At 29.6% G+C, this 18276-nt stretch overlaps 1 protein-coding gene across 1 annotated transcript; it reads right to left on the reverse strand.

Moving 5' to 3' along the window:
• Window positions 1-7082: 7082 nt before the first annotated feature.
• Window positions 7083-7657, reverse strand: LOC131030260 (pathogenesis-related protein PR-4-like). The gene is made up of 2 exons (XM_059215768.1): window positions 7406-7657; window positions 7083-7247 (listed from the first exon to the last, which is right to left on the reverse strand). The coding sequence occupies exons 1-2, from the start codon at window positions 7655-7657 to the stop codon at window positions 7083-7085; spliced, it is 417 nt and encodes a 138-aa protein (XP_059071751.1).
• Window positions 7658-18276: the final 10619 nt, after the last annotated feature.

An 18276-nucleotide genomic window follows, 5' to 3' on the forward strand; every position in this document is an offset into this window, starting at 1 on the left:
GATTTTCATCACATACGCATTTGATTATAGTGGCTTGTATTACTTGGCTTTAGCCCTTGGCCACTTAGGTCGTTCCCCTCTCACCGGCCTTAATGGCGCCCTAAGGGCAACTCGGGAGGGAAGGCCTTCTAAAGGATTTAATTGCATAAAACAAAAGGAAAACATTAAAAAAGAGAGTATGGTTTTCTGCTCACCCATTGAAGGGGAGAGAATAATACCTATACCTTAGAATACACAAAAGACAAGGTTCCTTTTATGCCTTCATTGCAATGATTTTCTATTCTAAGTGGAGATGTTGCTCCACACAAACATGGTGTTCATTTTAACCAGCATAGCAATGATGAAAGTTGTTTTTGTTCTTTAGTAAAGCACCAAAAAGAATTTTTTCTAAGCTACCCCTATAGAAAAATAATAATGTTAGACAACACACGGTGGGCTATCTAGCCTTATTTGTAGGTTACAAAGTTCTGTGTTTTTACAAAAGAGGTATTCTGGTAAAAACCAGAACTGTAATAAAACAGAAAACAAAAAACTAAATTTATCAAATGCAACTAACTTACTAATCAAATGCGAAATGATATCATATCAAATGCGACATGATGAACCATCAATTGCGAATTACTGAGTAAGCAATTGTGACATGATGACTGGTAAATTGTGATGTGATGTGATAGCAATTATGACTTTTGAAAAAAAATTGATTTTGAAATTTTTAATATTTTTTTCGAACTTTTAACAGAAAAACAAAAGGAAAAGACAGAAGATAGAAGATTTATTCTCCAATGATGTTGTTCCACACTACACGAGCCAACACATCGATTTCATCAAAGAACTTGTACTTGGTTAGAAAACCATGGATGGTTCTATGATACTGAGTGATCTCCTATCTTTCTTCGATTTCATGGAGCTCCTTTTCAACCTTTAGAAGTTTCTAATAATATTTTTGTTGTCTCCTATTTTTCTTTGCCTTCCTTGCACCTGAAATTTTGAATGTCACCTTTCCTATCATTGAATTAGAAACATTTTATATGCAGAAATGAAATTTTCCAGAATTCAATAAAAATTCAGGGTTAGATGCACAATACAAAATCATGCAAAAATGCTACAGGATTTTTTTAATTATCAATATTTTAGGGCAATTGCGATCTGTTTAGGAAATTGTGACATCCTGTGTGATCAATTGCGACATGCTGTCAGGGCGATTGTGATATGATATGAGCAATTGCAAATTTCTGCGTATGCAATTGTGATGTCCAATTTCCTGTGTCCATACGAATCTGCAAAACATATCAAAACAAAGTCAAAGGTCAGAGTGATTCATGTTGGGTTCACCATTGTTTCTATGCCTGAATGACATGAATGTATTAAGCTAATTAGCAAATAAGAATGAATCACCAATTCCTAAGCAATTGACAAACATCAAACATAATCAATGAAAATTAATACGAAATAAGGAATGAATTTAAATAAAAGACTCCCTCATTCTGCATGTTTGCTTCCATTGTTCTTCTCTAATTTGAGTGGTTGGTGGCTCTCAGGTATTGCACCAATTTCCTGCATACAAATGTTTTGAAGACTGTGATTCTAAAAAAGATCTGATTCTAGAAAAGCTCTAGCTTGAATTGATGAAAAGAGGTTGAATTTATAGATTTTCAACACAAAGGAGGTGAGCAACAGAACTCAAGTGTTGATTGATAGATAAATGATTTAGATTGATCAGTGAACTCAATTGATTGATTTGTTAACTCATTTGATTGATCTATTAACTCATTTGATTGAGTAGTGAACTGGATTGATTGAAGAGTGAACTGGATTGATTGATTAGTCAACTCACTTGATTGATTAGTGAACTAAATAGATGGATTAGTCAGAAAAAGGTGATTGAGAGCTAAAAAGGATGATTGATGAGTTAACTGAGTTAACTGATTAGACAATTGATTTGATCAATCAGTTCTAATTTTAGCATGTGTTGTAGGAATTTGAAATTGAATTTGATTTTCATTTTCAATTTGGATTTGAATTTGGTCATACAAATGCTAAAATGCGCTTGAAATTAACTGAAATTCAGATTTGGGGAAAATGTGAAATTAGATGAAATGATATGAAATTCGAATTTGGGAGAAATGAGATGAAACTAGATGGAATTAATTGGAATTATAATTTGGGGGATTGGAGGAATAATTAATTAATTTAAATAACTTAAATGAAACTATTTAAACTTAGGAAATAGAATTAATTAAATAATAAAGATTATTTAACTAAGGAAGATATCACAATTAATTAAATAATTAATATTTAATTAATAATTGAGATATGGTTAAATGATTAAAATAATTTTAGAATAGAAATAGAATAATTAGAAGTGTTGAAAGGCGATGATTTAGAAGAAATAGTTAATTTAATCAAATAATTAAAGAATTACTTAATTAAATAGATGAATAAATAGTGTAGAATTAATAGAACAAATTTAGGTGTCTACACATTCATTGTCCTAATCTCAAAAAATATCAGTTTGAAAGGTATTCACTATTATAGACCAATCAACTTATATAGTACTATTTGTAGGATTTTCTCTAGAAATTATTGGTCAATAGACTTCAACCTTACTTGGACAAGATGATAACTCGTTTGATTTATAAAGGGAAATAAAATCATTGATTCCTTCACCAAATTATCAAATCAATGGACAAATTAAAAAAAATAAAGTATTTTCCTAAAAATAGATATTTGTAAGACCTGCAATAGGGTAAGTTAGATCTTACTATTTGTTAAACTTGATAAATTTGTCTTCTAAGGTAAGATGTTGAAACTAATTCAAAAATATGTTATCACTCTCAAATTATCCTTACTCATTAATGGCATTCACCAAGTGTTATTTGAAATTGGTATAAGACTTTCATCAATTCTTCAACTCTCATACCATCAAAATTCATGCATGAAATAGTTTTGTTTGTGTTTCCTTCTCTTCTTACATTTACAGGGTGGAAGAACATTCTCAATAATCGTGTTATAGTTTTTTACCTCCATATCAATTAATAAAAAGTATACTATTCTTTAGCATCAGGGAAGACCTCAAAAATCCACAAAATTTCTAGACCAAGAACTATCCAAAATAACAATTTTGACATCAATGACAACCATATCAACACACACTTCCAACAATCTTCCAATTTTTCATTGATAGAAACACTTGACCAATTTGAACACTCAACTAATCTACAAAACATACTTCTCTATAAAAAACTACATTCTCTTTCACTCCAAAGTAACTTTCCTCTCTCTCTCCCCCTTTTCCATCAAATACAAAGGCTACAACACCAACACACACTCGACTGGTCCTCCTAAGAGTAGCCACAACATTAATCTAGGAAAAGAAATAGTCATTAAAGCTCCCCTTGGAAAGATGCACTCTCATAATGCACCTAGTTAGAAGGAGGAGGGGCAATAAACACAAGATTCTCCTTAAGAAACTCAAATGTATCATTTTCCAATGACTTAGTGAAAATATCTTTAACCTGTTCTTTTGTAGAAAGATATTCTAACTGAACTTCCTTATCAACAACCTTCTCCCTTAAGTAGTGATATTTGATTGAAACATGTTTTGTTCTTGAATGGATAACTATATTATTTGAAATATGTATTACAGTTGCATTTTCATGCATAATGGGGACTTATTCATCATATGTTACCTTGATATCTTTAAGAATCTATCTCATCCACATTACCTGGTTACAACAAGATGCTGCTACAATATACTCTGCTTCAGTAGTAGATAGAGAAACTAGGTCTTGTTTCTTACTAAACTAGGAGACCAATCTATCTCCTAAATAGAAAGCACCACCACTAGTACTCTTTCGATCATCAACTATCTAGAACAACAAGTTTGACATCAATGACAACCACAATAACACACATTTCCAATAGAAATCACCTCAGATAGAAGCACTATATCACCTCAGACATATCTCTAGAAATATCAATATTAAATGATATTGCTTAACAATACCATTAGATAGATTAAATTATATCATAGCCAAGAAAGTCATCTCTAAAATATTATCATTCTCTCCAAAGATATTGAGGAAAGGTGTATAGCTACCACTATGAGTAGGACCCAAAATGAAGAGAGGTCGAGATAAAAAAGAAATGGTTCACAACATGAATAATGTTTCTCTATAGTGATATCAAGAAGATAAATTTATTAGTGCAACTAATATCAACAAAGGTAGCTAGTGAATTTTCAAGCTGGAGAACTACCAAGGGGATAAGGTGGCAGTGGGAATTATTGATGTTAAGGATGACACCCCAGATGATAGGGACACAAGGCTAGGGAGAAGAATGAGAGCAAGCACTAAAAGGGTGCAAAGCCACAGTAAGGAAATCGACGAGATTAAGCAGGCAATGAAAAATATGGAACAAATGGATCTTGAAGCAGCGAAGATGCTTCAGAAATTAACCTAAGCCTAGACTACTATCGGTCTTTTTTGGTCTATAATCCACGTTCTCTTTTTTGCTGGTGTTTGGTTCGCTAGTTGTCTTTCCTTTGTTTGTTGTCTTTTTGATGTGCTGTAATGTTTATCTTTTGATTTTCTGACTGTACTGGGTTTCAAGGGCCCATCAAAACCTGTTTTCCCTTATTCAAAAACACAGGTAGCTAGTGAAAACATCAAGCTCAAAAACTAAATAATATCACCATAGAGAGATATAATAAAAACTAGAATTGAGACATTTTTTGAAAATTTTAAAGAATTTTCAACATTGAAATGATGTTGGGTTTGCAAACTGGACTATAGGAGGGTGAAAATAATGGATCTCTGTCAAATTATTTATTCACTAGGATAGGAAGGAAATTTTCTTGGACAAATCTCTCATTCCATGTTGGAAAGATTAACAACCCATTATGAAGAAGAAAACTTCAAGAGATCCACCAAGAAGCAAACCAAACATAAGAGAATGTTTCAATATGAGAAAGAATAAACAATGGAGATTGAAACAAAATTATTGAGATGAATTAATATGATACAATGTACAAATGAGCCTTTCTTATATAGGCAAGAGATGATGAGGTAGTTACAACTACTCTTGACACAAAATTAAATGCATGATGCATTATAAAACTAATATTAAATAATGAGCACCAACTCATCTATGTCTAGAATGACTCCTAAGATAACTAACATGAACAATTTATTAAATGAGACTTCCATGTGACAACTGAGTCATCCTAAGTAAACTTAATATGTGTGATGATGTTCTAACTAGGAACTAGTTAGAATATGAGCTTATTCACAACAATAGATTAGGTAAATATTTGAGTTAAAATGGTAATAATTCTATTTAAAAATCACATTTATTTACTATTTTGATAAATTGAATGTACAATCTCAAATATTGAGCTACTACCATAAAAAATAAATCTAGATGTATATATTTTCTAGCTTGATACTTACCGATGAGATCAAAATAATGCATTAGATACATACAAAATTATAGTTTGATACTTAATTGAGGAATTTAATGTATTAAATATTTGATTAGTTCTCTTTTTCACTAACCCATAATTTCATTGAAACAAACTATAACCACTAACCAATAGCATCTCGTACAATACACCAAAATAGGGCCTTGAGATAGGGGACAATAGGACATCTGCTACCACAAACTTAACATTATGTCAAAAATACCACAATCTCCGGTCAAGGAACCAATCCACATCAAGGTTCATTCCAAATTACTTAAATTCAAATCCAGCCACTAAAAACTTATCCGCTAAATGCTTAAAATCTGCATACAAAATTAAAAATAACGTTTGATATAGAATAAGCTATTAAATAGAAGAAATCACCTTCAAGTTTATATATTTGAAAATTTAATCCCTATAACTAGGAAGATGGGCATGATTGAAGAGAACCACTCATGTGGATATCATGTATATAAATGTCATGGGATAAGAAATTATTTGAATGGTTAAAAAGATGTAGTATCGTATTGATAAAAAGAACTAAAGACTTATGACATCTAAATTATCACTCATACTATTCTAGTGAAACTAGGTGTTCAACCTTTTAGGAAGAAATAAAATCTCATAAATTCTTTTATGGAAGTATTGATATAAATATGCACAAGATTTATTATTTACAATATTTTTCTAGTTAGAAATTCTACTTGGGTTGCTAATCTTGTATTTGTGAAAGATTAATATAAAAATTAGACAAAGAGTGGATTTAAAATATATTAATAAAACATCTAAAATGGATAATTATCATTTTCTATCCTTTGAGTAAGTACTATCAAATATTAATAAATATAGATGATGTTATTTCTGAATGGCTATTTTGGCTACAATTGGGTTATGCCAAATACAGAAGGTAGATAATAGACCACCTTCACTACTAAGTGGGATATATTTACAATTAGAAGGATGGCCTTTAGTTTGATTAAAGCTAGAGCTATCATTTCTAGGGCCATGAATATTTTCTTTAAAGGTTTTATAGGAAAGTGAATCAATAATTGAATTAAAATAGTTGTTCAACTTAATTAATTATTGGTAGGAACAATTTAAATCGATATTGATGATATTGGATATACCCACTATTAAAAAACACCTATAATTTTCATTAAATGATTTATGAGCATAATTATTTATCATCCTATTGACCAAACACTATACAAAATAAATGATTGCAAAAAAAATACATACGTCACCAATAAACATATACATATTTATGCGTCTTAAATAGTGAATAATACATATAAATATCTTAATAATGCTTACAATTTATAGATTAATCAAATATTAATTTTAAAATCAATTAAGTGACATTATTCTTTATAGAAAAGATTTCACTAGAAAAATATGGAAAAACAAAATTCCATACAAAAAGCATCCTAAACAGTCAAAAGCAATAGTTTTGCCAATTCCTTTCCATTTCTCTAAAGCACTTCGCATTTTTATGCATAAATAAAATTTATGGTATCTAAGAAAGAGTCGAACATAGAAAATCCATTATGCAGGAAAGTTTTTATTCAAAGAAAAACTGGTGAATTGAGGGAGCAGACATAATTGAGGCTGCGAATTTGTTCTAACAGTCCACGAACTTGTAGGTAGTAAGCAGATAACCATTATTCTTTCCTTGTCCATCTCCATCAATGGCATTAAAAGCATCTGTTTCTAACACCAATCCTCCATTTTGGCACTGGTCCAGAATTCGTACGGTCACATTTTCACCGGTCAAATCATTTTTCACCTGTAAGAATTCAACTGATTACGTAAGCCTTGAATAAACCGTATACAAATAAGCAAACATATTCTTATTATATATTTTAACATCACAAAATTAAAGGTTTATATTTAACAAGTAAAAGCATAAGACATTGTTTCTTGTAATTAGATGGCGGAGTTTACTTGGATGCAGGTGCCGCAGAGGGAAGATCCCATGGGCTTGCCGGCTTGGTCACAATAGGCAGCCCAAAGGTATTCCTTGCGCCACTCTAGGGGCTGCTTAGAGTCAAATGTAGCACAAAATAGGCCATCAATGTTGTAATTACGACCAGCAGAATCATACGGATTAGACGTGGTAAACGTCTCGCCATTAACACAGAGTATGGAAGCCAGGAAGAAGCATAGAGCAATCCACCTCACAATCTTGGAAGCCATGATGATATGCTCAACACAACCAGAATACTATGAAACTGATTGTTGTGTTAAGGCAGGCGATATTGTTGTCAGAAGAATGACTCCTATGATTTATAGCGTTATCATTAGGCTTGTTCTCAATATTTTTTCATGTTGCCCATGTAGCCCTTGGCTTATTTGTTTGGAGTCAGTAATTATTCCGAGGATATTCAATAGGATTTCTTGGTTTGTTCATTGAAATCCGTAACAAGATTTCTTGGTTTGTTCGTTGGAATCGGTAACAAGATTTCTTGGTTTCTTCGTTGAAATCGGCAACGTACTATATTTATGTGACGATTTATGATGTATACATTAGGAAATTCAATTAATAAATTAATTATTGAGATCGAAGGCATTCTTCTTAGAATACTCGCTTGGTTAGGCAGAAGGAAATCATATTTATTTGATTATAACATTAGTTTGATTGTTGTTATAGTTTGTTTAAAGAAGTATTGTTCTGGAAAGGACTTTCAAATATATCTTTTAGTTTTTGTTAAATTTTTTGTCAAGAATCATGGATAGACATATATTTCATATGGCTCTAAGCATCATGTCGTTTTTTATCTAATACACAAATTTTGCAAGTTGATTTATAAGAACATGTCCTCCTGTAACATATCATCAGTCTTGTCAAATTATTCATAAAATTTTCCAACCCTTAAATATAAACAAGAAGAAAAGAGGGCTAGATGTCTACAAAACTAATTGCAAAATTTTACACCATAGGAATTTTTCTAGGCCAATGGACCTCCTACAAGGTAAAGCATGGACCAAACATAGGTTGTAGGAAATTTTAGCAACAACGTGTCATTTCATGACTAGATATCAACCTAATTGAATAAAAAATGTCACTATTCTATAATTGTTCCTATATATTTATGCATTGAATTGCTAAAATAAACTATATTAACAATTAGAATAAGACTCACACAATAACTCAAACCTAAAGATTTCTATTATCTAATAAATATTTAAATATTGGTTTTAAATTTATCTTTTTAAATTTTAAATTTTTTAATTTTCAAAAATATAAAAAATAGTAATATTTTTATGTTGATATCATGTTACTATTCTAAATCATTTAAAAATTTATTGAATGAATAACAATTCCTATACAAAATAACAAAAAAACGCATACAACTTAAATTAGATATGTTTTGTTGATCAAATATTTTAAAATGTGATATTTATGATTTTCTTAGGCTTTGTTTATTACATTTATGAGTCATTAAGTATGTAAATAAACATGATATTTAATTTTACTTTACATTATCAATTTAAAAAATATTTCTCTTAAGAGATATCTAGCATATTTTATTAATTTATAAATTATGTCATTTCTTACATAAAGAATCAATTTAACTATTTTTTTGTTTTACATCCACATATACTTACTAAGGAGAAAAGAATTCTAAAATTGTTGAGTGCATTATTTAATAATAAATTTATGTAATAGTTATATGACTTTTCAAGACATCTATTTCTAGAGAAGTCACAAATTGCGGAGTGAAATTAAATACAATATAGTCTTCATCATATCTTCATAATCCATTTCTAGAGGTTAAAAATCATACTTATGTTCACTCTCACAATATTTTATCATTTAAAATAGTTTCTTCATGTTATTTTTTATATATCAATGTTTCTTCACATCATGAATTGTGATTGTTATATTTTTCATTCTATCCCACCTTTTATGTCTATTCTTAAATAATTCCATCAACATCAATTCCATTTGATCATCATTTCCTACATTATATTTATTAAATGCATTTAAAAAAGAAAAACTACAAATTTTCTTATTTTTTCCAATTGAATTTCCACTATCTAACCCTATTTTATTAGTATATAAAGGAGACACACTTGTGAAAAAAATATCTCTTTATCCCTACCCATTCAATCTAGACAATATTTGAGCTTGGTTGCACAAAGGAAATTTTTGTCCTTTATAAAAAATTTATACTTTTTAGGCTGGTTACATTAAAAAATCCACATGCAAATCCTCTATAGAATTAATACTTTCTCACAAGTAATATTTGAATACAAATAAATGAAACTCATTAATTTTATTAATGTTCATAGTGTATTTTATCATTGGTAGTAAACCACACTCTAACATTTCATCATTTATAAACACATTATCTAAATGATTTTTGCCCACAAGGATGTATATTATTTTATCACTACCTTTAGCTTGCTACATAATTGAAAGTTGAAATCTTGGAGGTGAAGATTTGGCTATTGGAGACAACAAAACCATTGGTCCTAGTTCCAGAACAAGAAGCAGGAGCAACAACAAGGGTACCTCTAGATTCATTATGGAGGAACTGAGGGAAATCAACAAGATTTCCATCCAGAAGAACAAGGAGTTGGTGCACTCTCTTAATTGAGTGTTTTTCTTTTTCGTTGTCTTGTTGTCTGCGTCTCTTTTTCTTTCATGATTGTTCTGGGGTGCTCCCCTGTTTAACTGTTGGTTTATGTCTGTTTGACTGATGACCATTTTTTGTAAAACTTTTGGTTTCGGGTCCATGGAAAACCCGTTTATCTTTATCAAAAACATTTTCAAAATAATACACAAAATAGCAATAATATGATTAGAGAAAATATTCCCATAATAAAATATTAACTCAATCATTTTGTTCCACAAATATAATCTAAAATAATCATATCTAAAAATAAATAACATGAATATCACACTTCATATAAAATATCATCAAACGGGAATTAGAACATATAAAATAAAAGATATAACATAAAAGTGAATAATAAAGACTATAATGTGTTTGAGATTTATAATAGTTACTTTTAAATAAAAAAATTGTGTTAAGGTATTCGATATAAAAACCAAAAATAATAGAAAAATATAATACCATTTTTTAGAGTAGCGCATAAATGATTACATTCTTCAAGTTGTGATTGTGAAGAGGGCTTCCCAAATACAGTTGATCACCAAATACTTTAACATGTCTATGATGTGAAATGATCGTGTTTGTGTATATGATCAATATTTATATTAAATATTATGTTTGTAAACTATCAAATTGATATTATTGATTAGCTTTGTATTATATAATAATTTATGTTAATTATAATTTGCTAGTATTAAAATGCATTTATGCCATTAAATGCTATGTGGTGAAACCTTAATAAGATATATTGAATAGTAATGATATGGTCTAAGAAAAATATAGACAATAAATAAAAATATGTCTCCTCTATACCTTCTCAAGAGGATATTTAGATTATAATCCACAACTTTTAAATTGAAATGAAATTTCAAGGAAAGACCCTTACCCCTTTAGCTACAAACTTATGTGATCCTCCCACCTTAATTTATAAATTGCATAAAAAAATATAATAGGATTATCCATAAGTGGATACTACCATGTACAAATTGGTCTCCAAACTAAAAAAAAATAAGAAAAATAAAAGAATGGAACAAAACTTCTTTTGGAATAATATATCATTAAAAGGATAGTGGACTTCACTAATTTGAATCTCATAAACAAGAAACACTCTCTAAATAGTGAGCTTTGTCTCTTAGACTCTAAACGTGTTCTTCTGAATCCATCTAAACCTTCTATTTTAATCTATCCAAGTCACTGTTAAACTGGAGGAAGGAAAAATAAGGATAATCTAAAAGAAAAATATGAAGCAGTGAAAATATATTGTTCATCCCTTGGTACCATCCTTTTTCCACATACATCAAAACACTTAATGAGACAAAAAAACAGAACCGGCCAAGGCTTAAATTCAAATTGCAGATGTAAAGGAGAATCCATAAGTATAGATTTTGGGCTTTGAAATGTACACATGGAACAAAATTCAAGTTTAGGAAACCTCAATTGATGACATTATGATCTTATGATCTATCATAGAATGTAATCTAAAATGTCTATTAAAAAATATAGATAATTGATTTCAAAAGATTGTGAAATGCATTCATGACCTACTTTAAGAAAGGCTAAATAGGTTTGACATAGAAGGCAAATATGTCTTAAACTTAAAAGCAATGAAGATTAATATAAATAATTTTCAAAAACTTTTAGACCTTCAAACTTGAAATTATCATTTCAAAAGTGAATAATTAGGCCTGCAAACTTGACTAGCAACATCATAAGCAATAGCTTCATTGGACTTTTGGACTTTTGATACTCTTGCATAGTTCTTTCCCATAGAGATTCTTGATGTCAATATTCATAGTAAACTAACAAATGCTTTATAACTACCTTCTTCTCATTTGACACTATATTTTGGTAAACAATGCTCAACATTTGCTATATGAGATTGAAATGCACAACAAAAGGCAAAGGCGTTTTATGACATAGTTTCTCTTGTCAAAACAACACTTTTATATATATCTATATATATATATATATAAATATATACATATATATATATGTATATATATATATATATGTATATGTATATATATATATATGTATATATATATATATATAGAAAGAGTTTCTATCTACATATAGATAGGTGCACGGTCTTGGTTGATTGACTTCAGGATCAAAAGTAACTTCTTCCAAAACACCTGAAATTACACTAAATCCTTTAATAGATGGAAACAAAAGAAAATTTGAGCCAATATACTTGGCTTAAGCATGAACACAGAGGTATTGGAGGTTTCATGCTACAACATAATTCCCAATTTTTTTTCATGGTGGTCGTCCAGCCCTAGGCTTATTTATTTGGAGTCCACTCCGGGGCAATCTGGAGTGTGGAATGGCAAGACAGATAAGTTCAAAGTTCGATATATCCAAGTCCGAGTGGGCATATGGAATGGGAACAAGAATAAATTTAAATTTTGATGGATCTAAAGTTCTTGATCAATGATTATTTCGAGGACTTTCAATCAGAATTATTGGTTTCTCAACGTACTAGAATTATGATAAGATTGTTCACCATAAACATAAATTTGTTGGATAATATCTATTAAAATAAACCAATGAACTATTGAATAAATGTTAATTTAGTTTAATTAAAAACCAATGAACTATTAAAATAAACTAGATTAACAATTAGAATAAGATAAACACAACAATACGAAGATGTGAATTTATATCATCTCACAAATATAAAAACACTGATTTAAAATTTTGTCTATTTAATTTTCAAATATGTTAAAATAGTAAAATCTATGTATTGAGATCAATTTAATGATTAAGATTCAAATATTTGAAAATGATTGTATAAAGAATGATTCACATTCAAAATAATGAAAGGCATATATCTTAAATTAAATATGTATTGTTGATCAAATATTTTCCTAAAAATGGAATTTATGATCTTGTAGGCTTTTTATTGTTATAATTAGGAGTCATTAGCTATTTAAATAAATATTCATTTTAATAGTTTTTTACATTATCAATTTGAAAATTAATTATTTCAAGAGATGACTAGTTTACATGAATGTTTTATAAATTATAGCATTTGTTATATAAAAAATCACTTTAACTATATTGATATACTTATTAAAAAAGAAAAGAATACTAATTTTTTTAGTACATTATCTAACTAGAAAATCACATAATAATTATATAACTTTGTAGGAACCTAATTAATACAAATAGTACATAGATCATAATTACTTAACAATGTGTATTTACAAGAAATGCATATAGGGAAAATAAAATAGATTATATATATATACTTTAATTAAAAAATAAAATGATTAAAATACATGTATCATCATATTTACACATATAGTTCAGGAAAACACACATATTAGGAAGTGAAATTAAATACAATATAATCTTAATTATATTTTCACAATGCATTTGTAGAGGTTTAAATTTATCCTTACATTGACTATCATTCAAAAGAAATTATCATTTGAAATATTCTCCATGTTGTGTCTTTATATATCAATGTTACTTCAAATCCCCTATTTGTAATTGTTGTGTTTTTCCAATCTATGCCACCTTTGTTTTCCATGATTAAATAAGTTATTTGTTTACTCATCTTCTACCTTCAATTCATTGCATTGAATTTTTTTAATATAGTTCTTCTTACCCTTTCCAATTAGTTTCCATCATCTAACCCTATTTTAAGATTAAAAAGGAAGCATGATTGCACAAAAAAGCTTCCCCTTATCCTACCCATTCATATTGGAAAATATTTTGAACTGAATTTCACCAAAAGAAATACTTGGTTAGCTACATTGATAACCTCATATAAACAACATCCATAGCAATAAAATTGTCTTACAATTGAAATTTTCTTATAGATAACTCATTAATATTAATTATTCCCATTATTTTCTTGTCCTTGGTAGAAAACCACTTTCTAGAAAATCATCATTTATAAAAAAGGATTATCTAAATAATTGAAAATATTCTTTAATATATTATTATTGACCAAAATATCTCCCACCCTATTTTCCATCCTTAGGGTGTATATTCTTTTAACCCTGACTTTAACTTACCACTTAATTGAATTTTGAAATTTATTAACATTTTCTAAATAATAACAATAATATGATTATAAAAATATTTTCATAGTAAATTATTAACTCAATCATTTTATTCCACAAATAAATAAAAAATGTAAAGTATGCATAATATAGTTATAAATAGTATTAAAATGTATTGATCTTAGATGGACACCCCAATTCCATTTACCTTTCATTGGTGACAAATGGTGTTCTTGGGTGGGATCACAAACTAACGTTTGAAGGTGATTTTCTTGGTATCAAATGTACTATTGTAGGTTGAAATCAAGATGGTTATGGGTGAGCACTTGATGGTGGTAGAAGAGTGATCTATGGTTAATACTGGTGTTTCCTCAAGGTTTATTGCATCCCTCCTAAATCCAGATGTGGTTTTGTCCCCTAGAAATGGTTATGATGAAGAAGGTTTTTCTCGGTGGAATTGAGGACATAATTATGGCAACTCATGTGAGTGTTGGAATTATCATGTTGAGTGATATTTCAAGTCTCCTAAACTAAGATGAAGTGCATTCTAGAATCCATTCCTAGCTAACTTTTTTTTTGTGTCCCTAGCTCAACATCATCAATGGTCATTTTGGGTTGCACATTTCTAAAGATCACCAATATTGAACCAATACATAATTTTGAATGGATTCATGACTTCATTGAGTTGGTATTGAGGGAGAATAATGGTGCTTGACTAATAATAGAAGGTTAGCTATACTTTATATAAATGATGTAATTAAAACCTACATAATGCAACTCTTGTAATGCAAGGGGTTAAGGTTAGTTTTATCCTATGTAGGGTAGAAGGTCTTTAGAATGATATAGTCTAGTTTTAAAAATAAAACATGATGTAACATAGTTTTCTAAATCAATATAAACTATGCAATCCAAGATTGTGCCTTACCCATCAAAACTAAAAATATTAACTTGTCACATAATCATTGTCATATAAAGTGTCATTAAATAGGTCACATAACATATGTACATAATATTAAATTTCATAATATATTAACAAAATTGTATTGAGTGTGAGAGGAATAGGGTGTGGATTGCGAGGTTGGAGAGAGGCATTGAAAAATTTGGTCAAGATCAATAATAATTTAATTTAGATTTTTGTTATAGGAGTGGCCATTGTGGGCAAAAAATTGAGATGAATAAGAAGAAAAAAGAGCCAAAGATCAAAGATCAAAGATCAAGATAAGACAAAAGGAAAAAAGACCGCTACTTTTTCTACGTAGGAAAACATGCTAGACTAAATGGTGGAGAACTTGGACTACATATCTTAGTGTCCCTGTCTTTATTGTGATGCTCTATTTTTTGTTTTCTACTCTTGTCAATCTAATGTCTTTATATTTTATCATAACTATTTAGTGTATGTTTTATTTTTAAATTTTGATCTATTTGTGGTGACTAGATGGCTTGATCTCCAAGCCTTTTGCGATGGTTTTTTAATTTGAAACAATAATGGGTTGGGGCCCTTCCCCACTTAATGAAACCAAAAACATTAAATTTCATAATAAAGGGTACAACATATGTGTAATATACAATAATTATGCTTAAATAAAATTTGTATGTGCTAGGGTATTGGATATAGATACATGTAATTATAGGAAAAATATAACACCACTCCTAGAGTAGTGCATAAATAAATTGCATTCTTCAAGTTGTGATCATCAAGAGGGCTTCACAAGTAAATTTTTTTACCATATATTTATTAATTATTTCATCAATTTCTTAGATGTTCAATGATCATGTTTGTATGTATATATGGTAAATAAATCAATTATTCTATTGTGTGTTTTAGATAGTATGTAAATTATCAAATTGGTCATATTTAGTAGTATTGTATTATACAATAGATTTTTTTTTTCATTAAGATAAGTGGAGGAGGGGGGCCCAACCCTTACAAACAAGCACCAAAAAAGACTAGCATAACCATAGGCTTGGAGGCCAAGCTAGAGAAAAACATGACCAAAATGAACTATTTTATAAATATAAAGATATTTGGTTTATCAAAGCCTACAGATAATATAAATGAAACAAGAGTAACAAAAAATCTAGAACAACAATAAAAACATAAAATACTCTAGAAAAAAGAGTTATATTCTTCAACCATTTTCTATAAAGCTTCCTCCAATGTTGTGGCAATCGTAGTCCTCTTTCCTTTTTTATTTTCCCTCATTTTCTTCATTTGTGTATTCTTCTTTGCCCTTTACTCATGTTTTATTCCCGCAGTAACCACCCCAAACATAGTCTTGTGCATGAAGGTGTTGTTGATTCTAACCAATTGTTCCATAGCTCTCCTAGATAGCATTTGTATCTCTGTTTTTCTTACAACTCATGAAATCTTGAGGGTTTTCTATATTTTCTACCTTATTAGTTAGGTCCTCAAGTTTAGTGAGAATAATTTTTCTCCTTATTCATGATCTTTGTATCTTCTTGTTCTTCTTCCTCCTCATCACCATGTATTTTTAAGAATATTAAGCCCTTCAAGACTTTCTCTGAGTGAGTATTGTAGGGTGAGGAGTGGGATAATGAATCTTCAAGAATTAAATTGAGTGGTTAATCTGTTATTTTTCCTTGCTATCTTCTTTATTATAAGTGGGCCTATTTTAATTCTCCTCATATTCTTACTTAGGGGGATTTTTACCAAGTTCCACAACAATCTTCACCGTGGCAAAAAGATTTTCTAGTCTAACAAATCTCCTTTCTCTTAAAGAGATTATGAAGTCTTCCTTAACACATTCCCTATCCAAAATATAAATGGCTAGTGAATGGGTGGTATGAGACAATCTATTTGTTTTACTAACAAATTTAAATAGGTTTCCATTTACCCAAATTTACTTTTATGTTGCGACCCGGGAGGGTTAGCACATTTTTTACCTTATTGTGTGGGTCTTGCAAGGACTTTTCAAGGCCTAATTCAACAATTGGGGGGTTTCACAAGCAAGGATTATATTTTTTTTTTTGAAGTTCATAGAAGGTATTTTCTAAATAAGATAGCTTTTGATAGAAACAATGCAAAGTTCACAAACAATGGATAACTCCTTATAGTGCAAGTGTCTTATTATTTGGTGTTCCTTTTCATATTAATCAACAAAGTGTTTTGGGAGAGGAATTTGTGGTGGCTTCTTTTTTCTTAATTTCAATAAAATTCCTAGCTTCTCTTTGAGAACTTCCAAATAAACACATGGTATATTCACGTTCCATAGGAAAAGGTGAAGAGAAATTCAAGAAAAACTAGCACCTCAGCATGCCACTTGGCACAACTACACTTAATTTTGGAGTTGTGTGAGATTTTTTTAGTTATAATTTGTGCCATTGGTAGTAAAAGGTTAAGGGACTAATAGGTGGGGATGACATAAAAGGAAGCTAGTATTTCCATGTGATATCACAACACATTTTGAGTGAGAGGAGTTTCTATCATATGTTGGAGTTGTGGCAATGGTTGAAGCAGCTAGTGGGACTAGCAAGAAGGGCTACCCATCTAGATTAAAAAGGGTTGAAATGTGTAATGATGGTTCTCTTCTTGAGCACAGAAAAGCCAAATAATTTTAAAAATCACACCATTCGTTATTGTTGAAATAATATGAATTACACTCATTTAATGTCCTAGATGGAATAATTATCACACCAGTAATTAGTTGCAATTGTCTCATCATGGAGAGACATTTCAAAGGCTTCTAGTAGTATTCTATTACCTAGAGATTTGTACCAAGTTTCTAGAAGAAAGGTTACATATTTGTTCTCTTTCATTTTTAAAATCTTTACAATTTCATAGAATTTCAGGAGGGTAAGTGCACCAAGATGGTGAACATAAAAGTGGCCACATGCAAAAAGAAAATGAAATTTCTCATAACCCGTGCGTGTTCTAGAAATTCAAAAATGCGCTAGGCTTGGTAACACCAAGCCTAGCCAAAAACAATTAAAAAACAAAAAGTTCCTCAAAACCTGTACGGGTTTTGAGGAAAATTGCATTTTATAGTAAAAAATCAAAAGTTCCTCAAAACCCGTATGGGTTTTGAGGAAGATTATATTTTACAGTAAAAAATCAAAAGTTCCTCAAAACCCGTGATTATATTTTATAGTAAAAATCAAAAGTTCCTCAAAACCCGTACTGGTTCTGAGGAACATAATTTTTTATAATAAAAAATCA

Source organism: Cryptomeria japonica, unplaced genomic scaffold, assembly GCF_030272615.1.
Source record: "Cryptomeria japonica unplaced genomic scaffold, Sugi_1.0 HiC_scaffold_270, whole genome shotgun sequence".
Classification (NCBI taxonomy): domain Eukaryota; kingdom Viridiplantae; phylum Streptophyta; class Pinopsida; order Cupressales; family Cupressaceae; genus Cryptomeria; species Cryptomeria japonica.

Bases quoted from the DNA above. Each gene is read 5' to 3' on its own strand.
- LOC131030260 (XM_059215768.1), bottom strand. From the start codon at position 7,657: ATGGCTTCCAAGATTGTGAGGTGGATTGCTCTATGCTTCTTCCTGGCT. The intron at 7,248-7,405 runs GTAAACTCCGCC...GAATTCTTACAG, and splicing joins TCTGCGGCACCTGCATCCAA to GTGAAAAATGATTTGACCGG.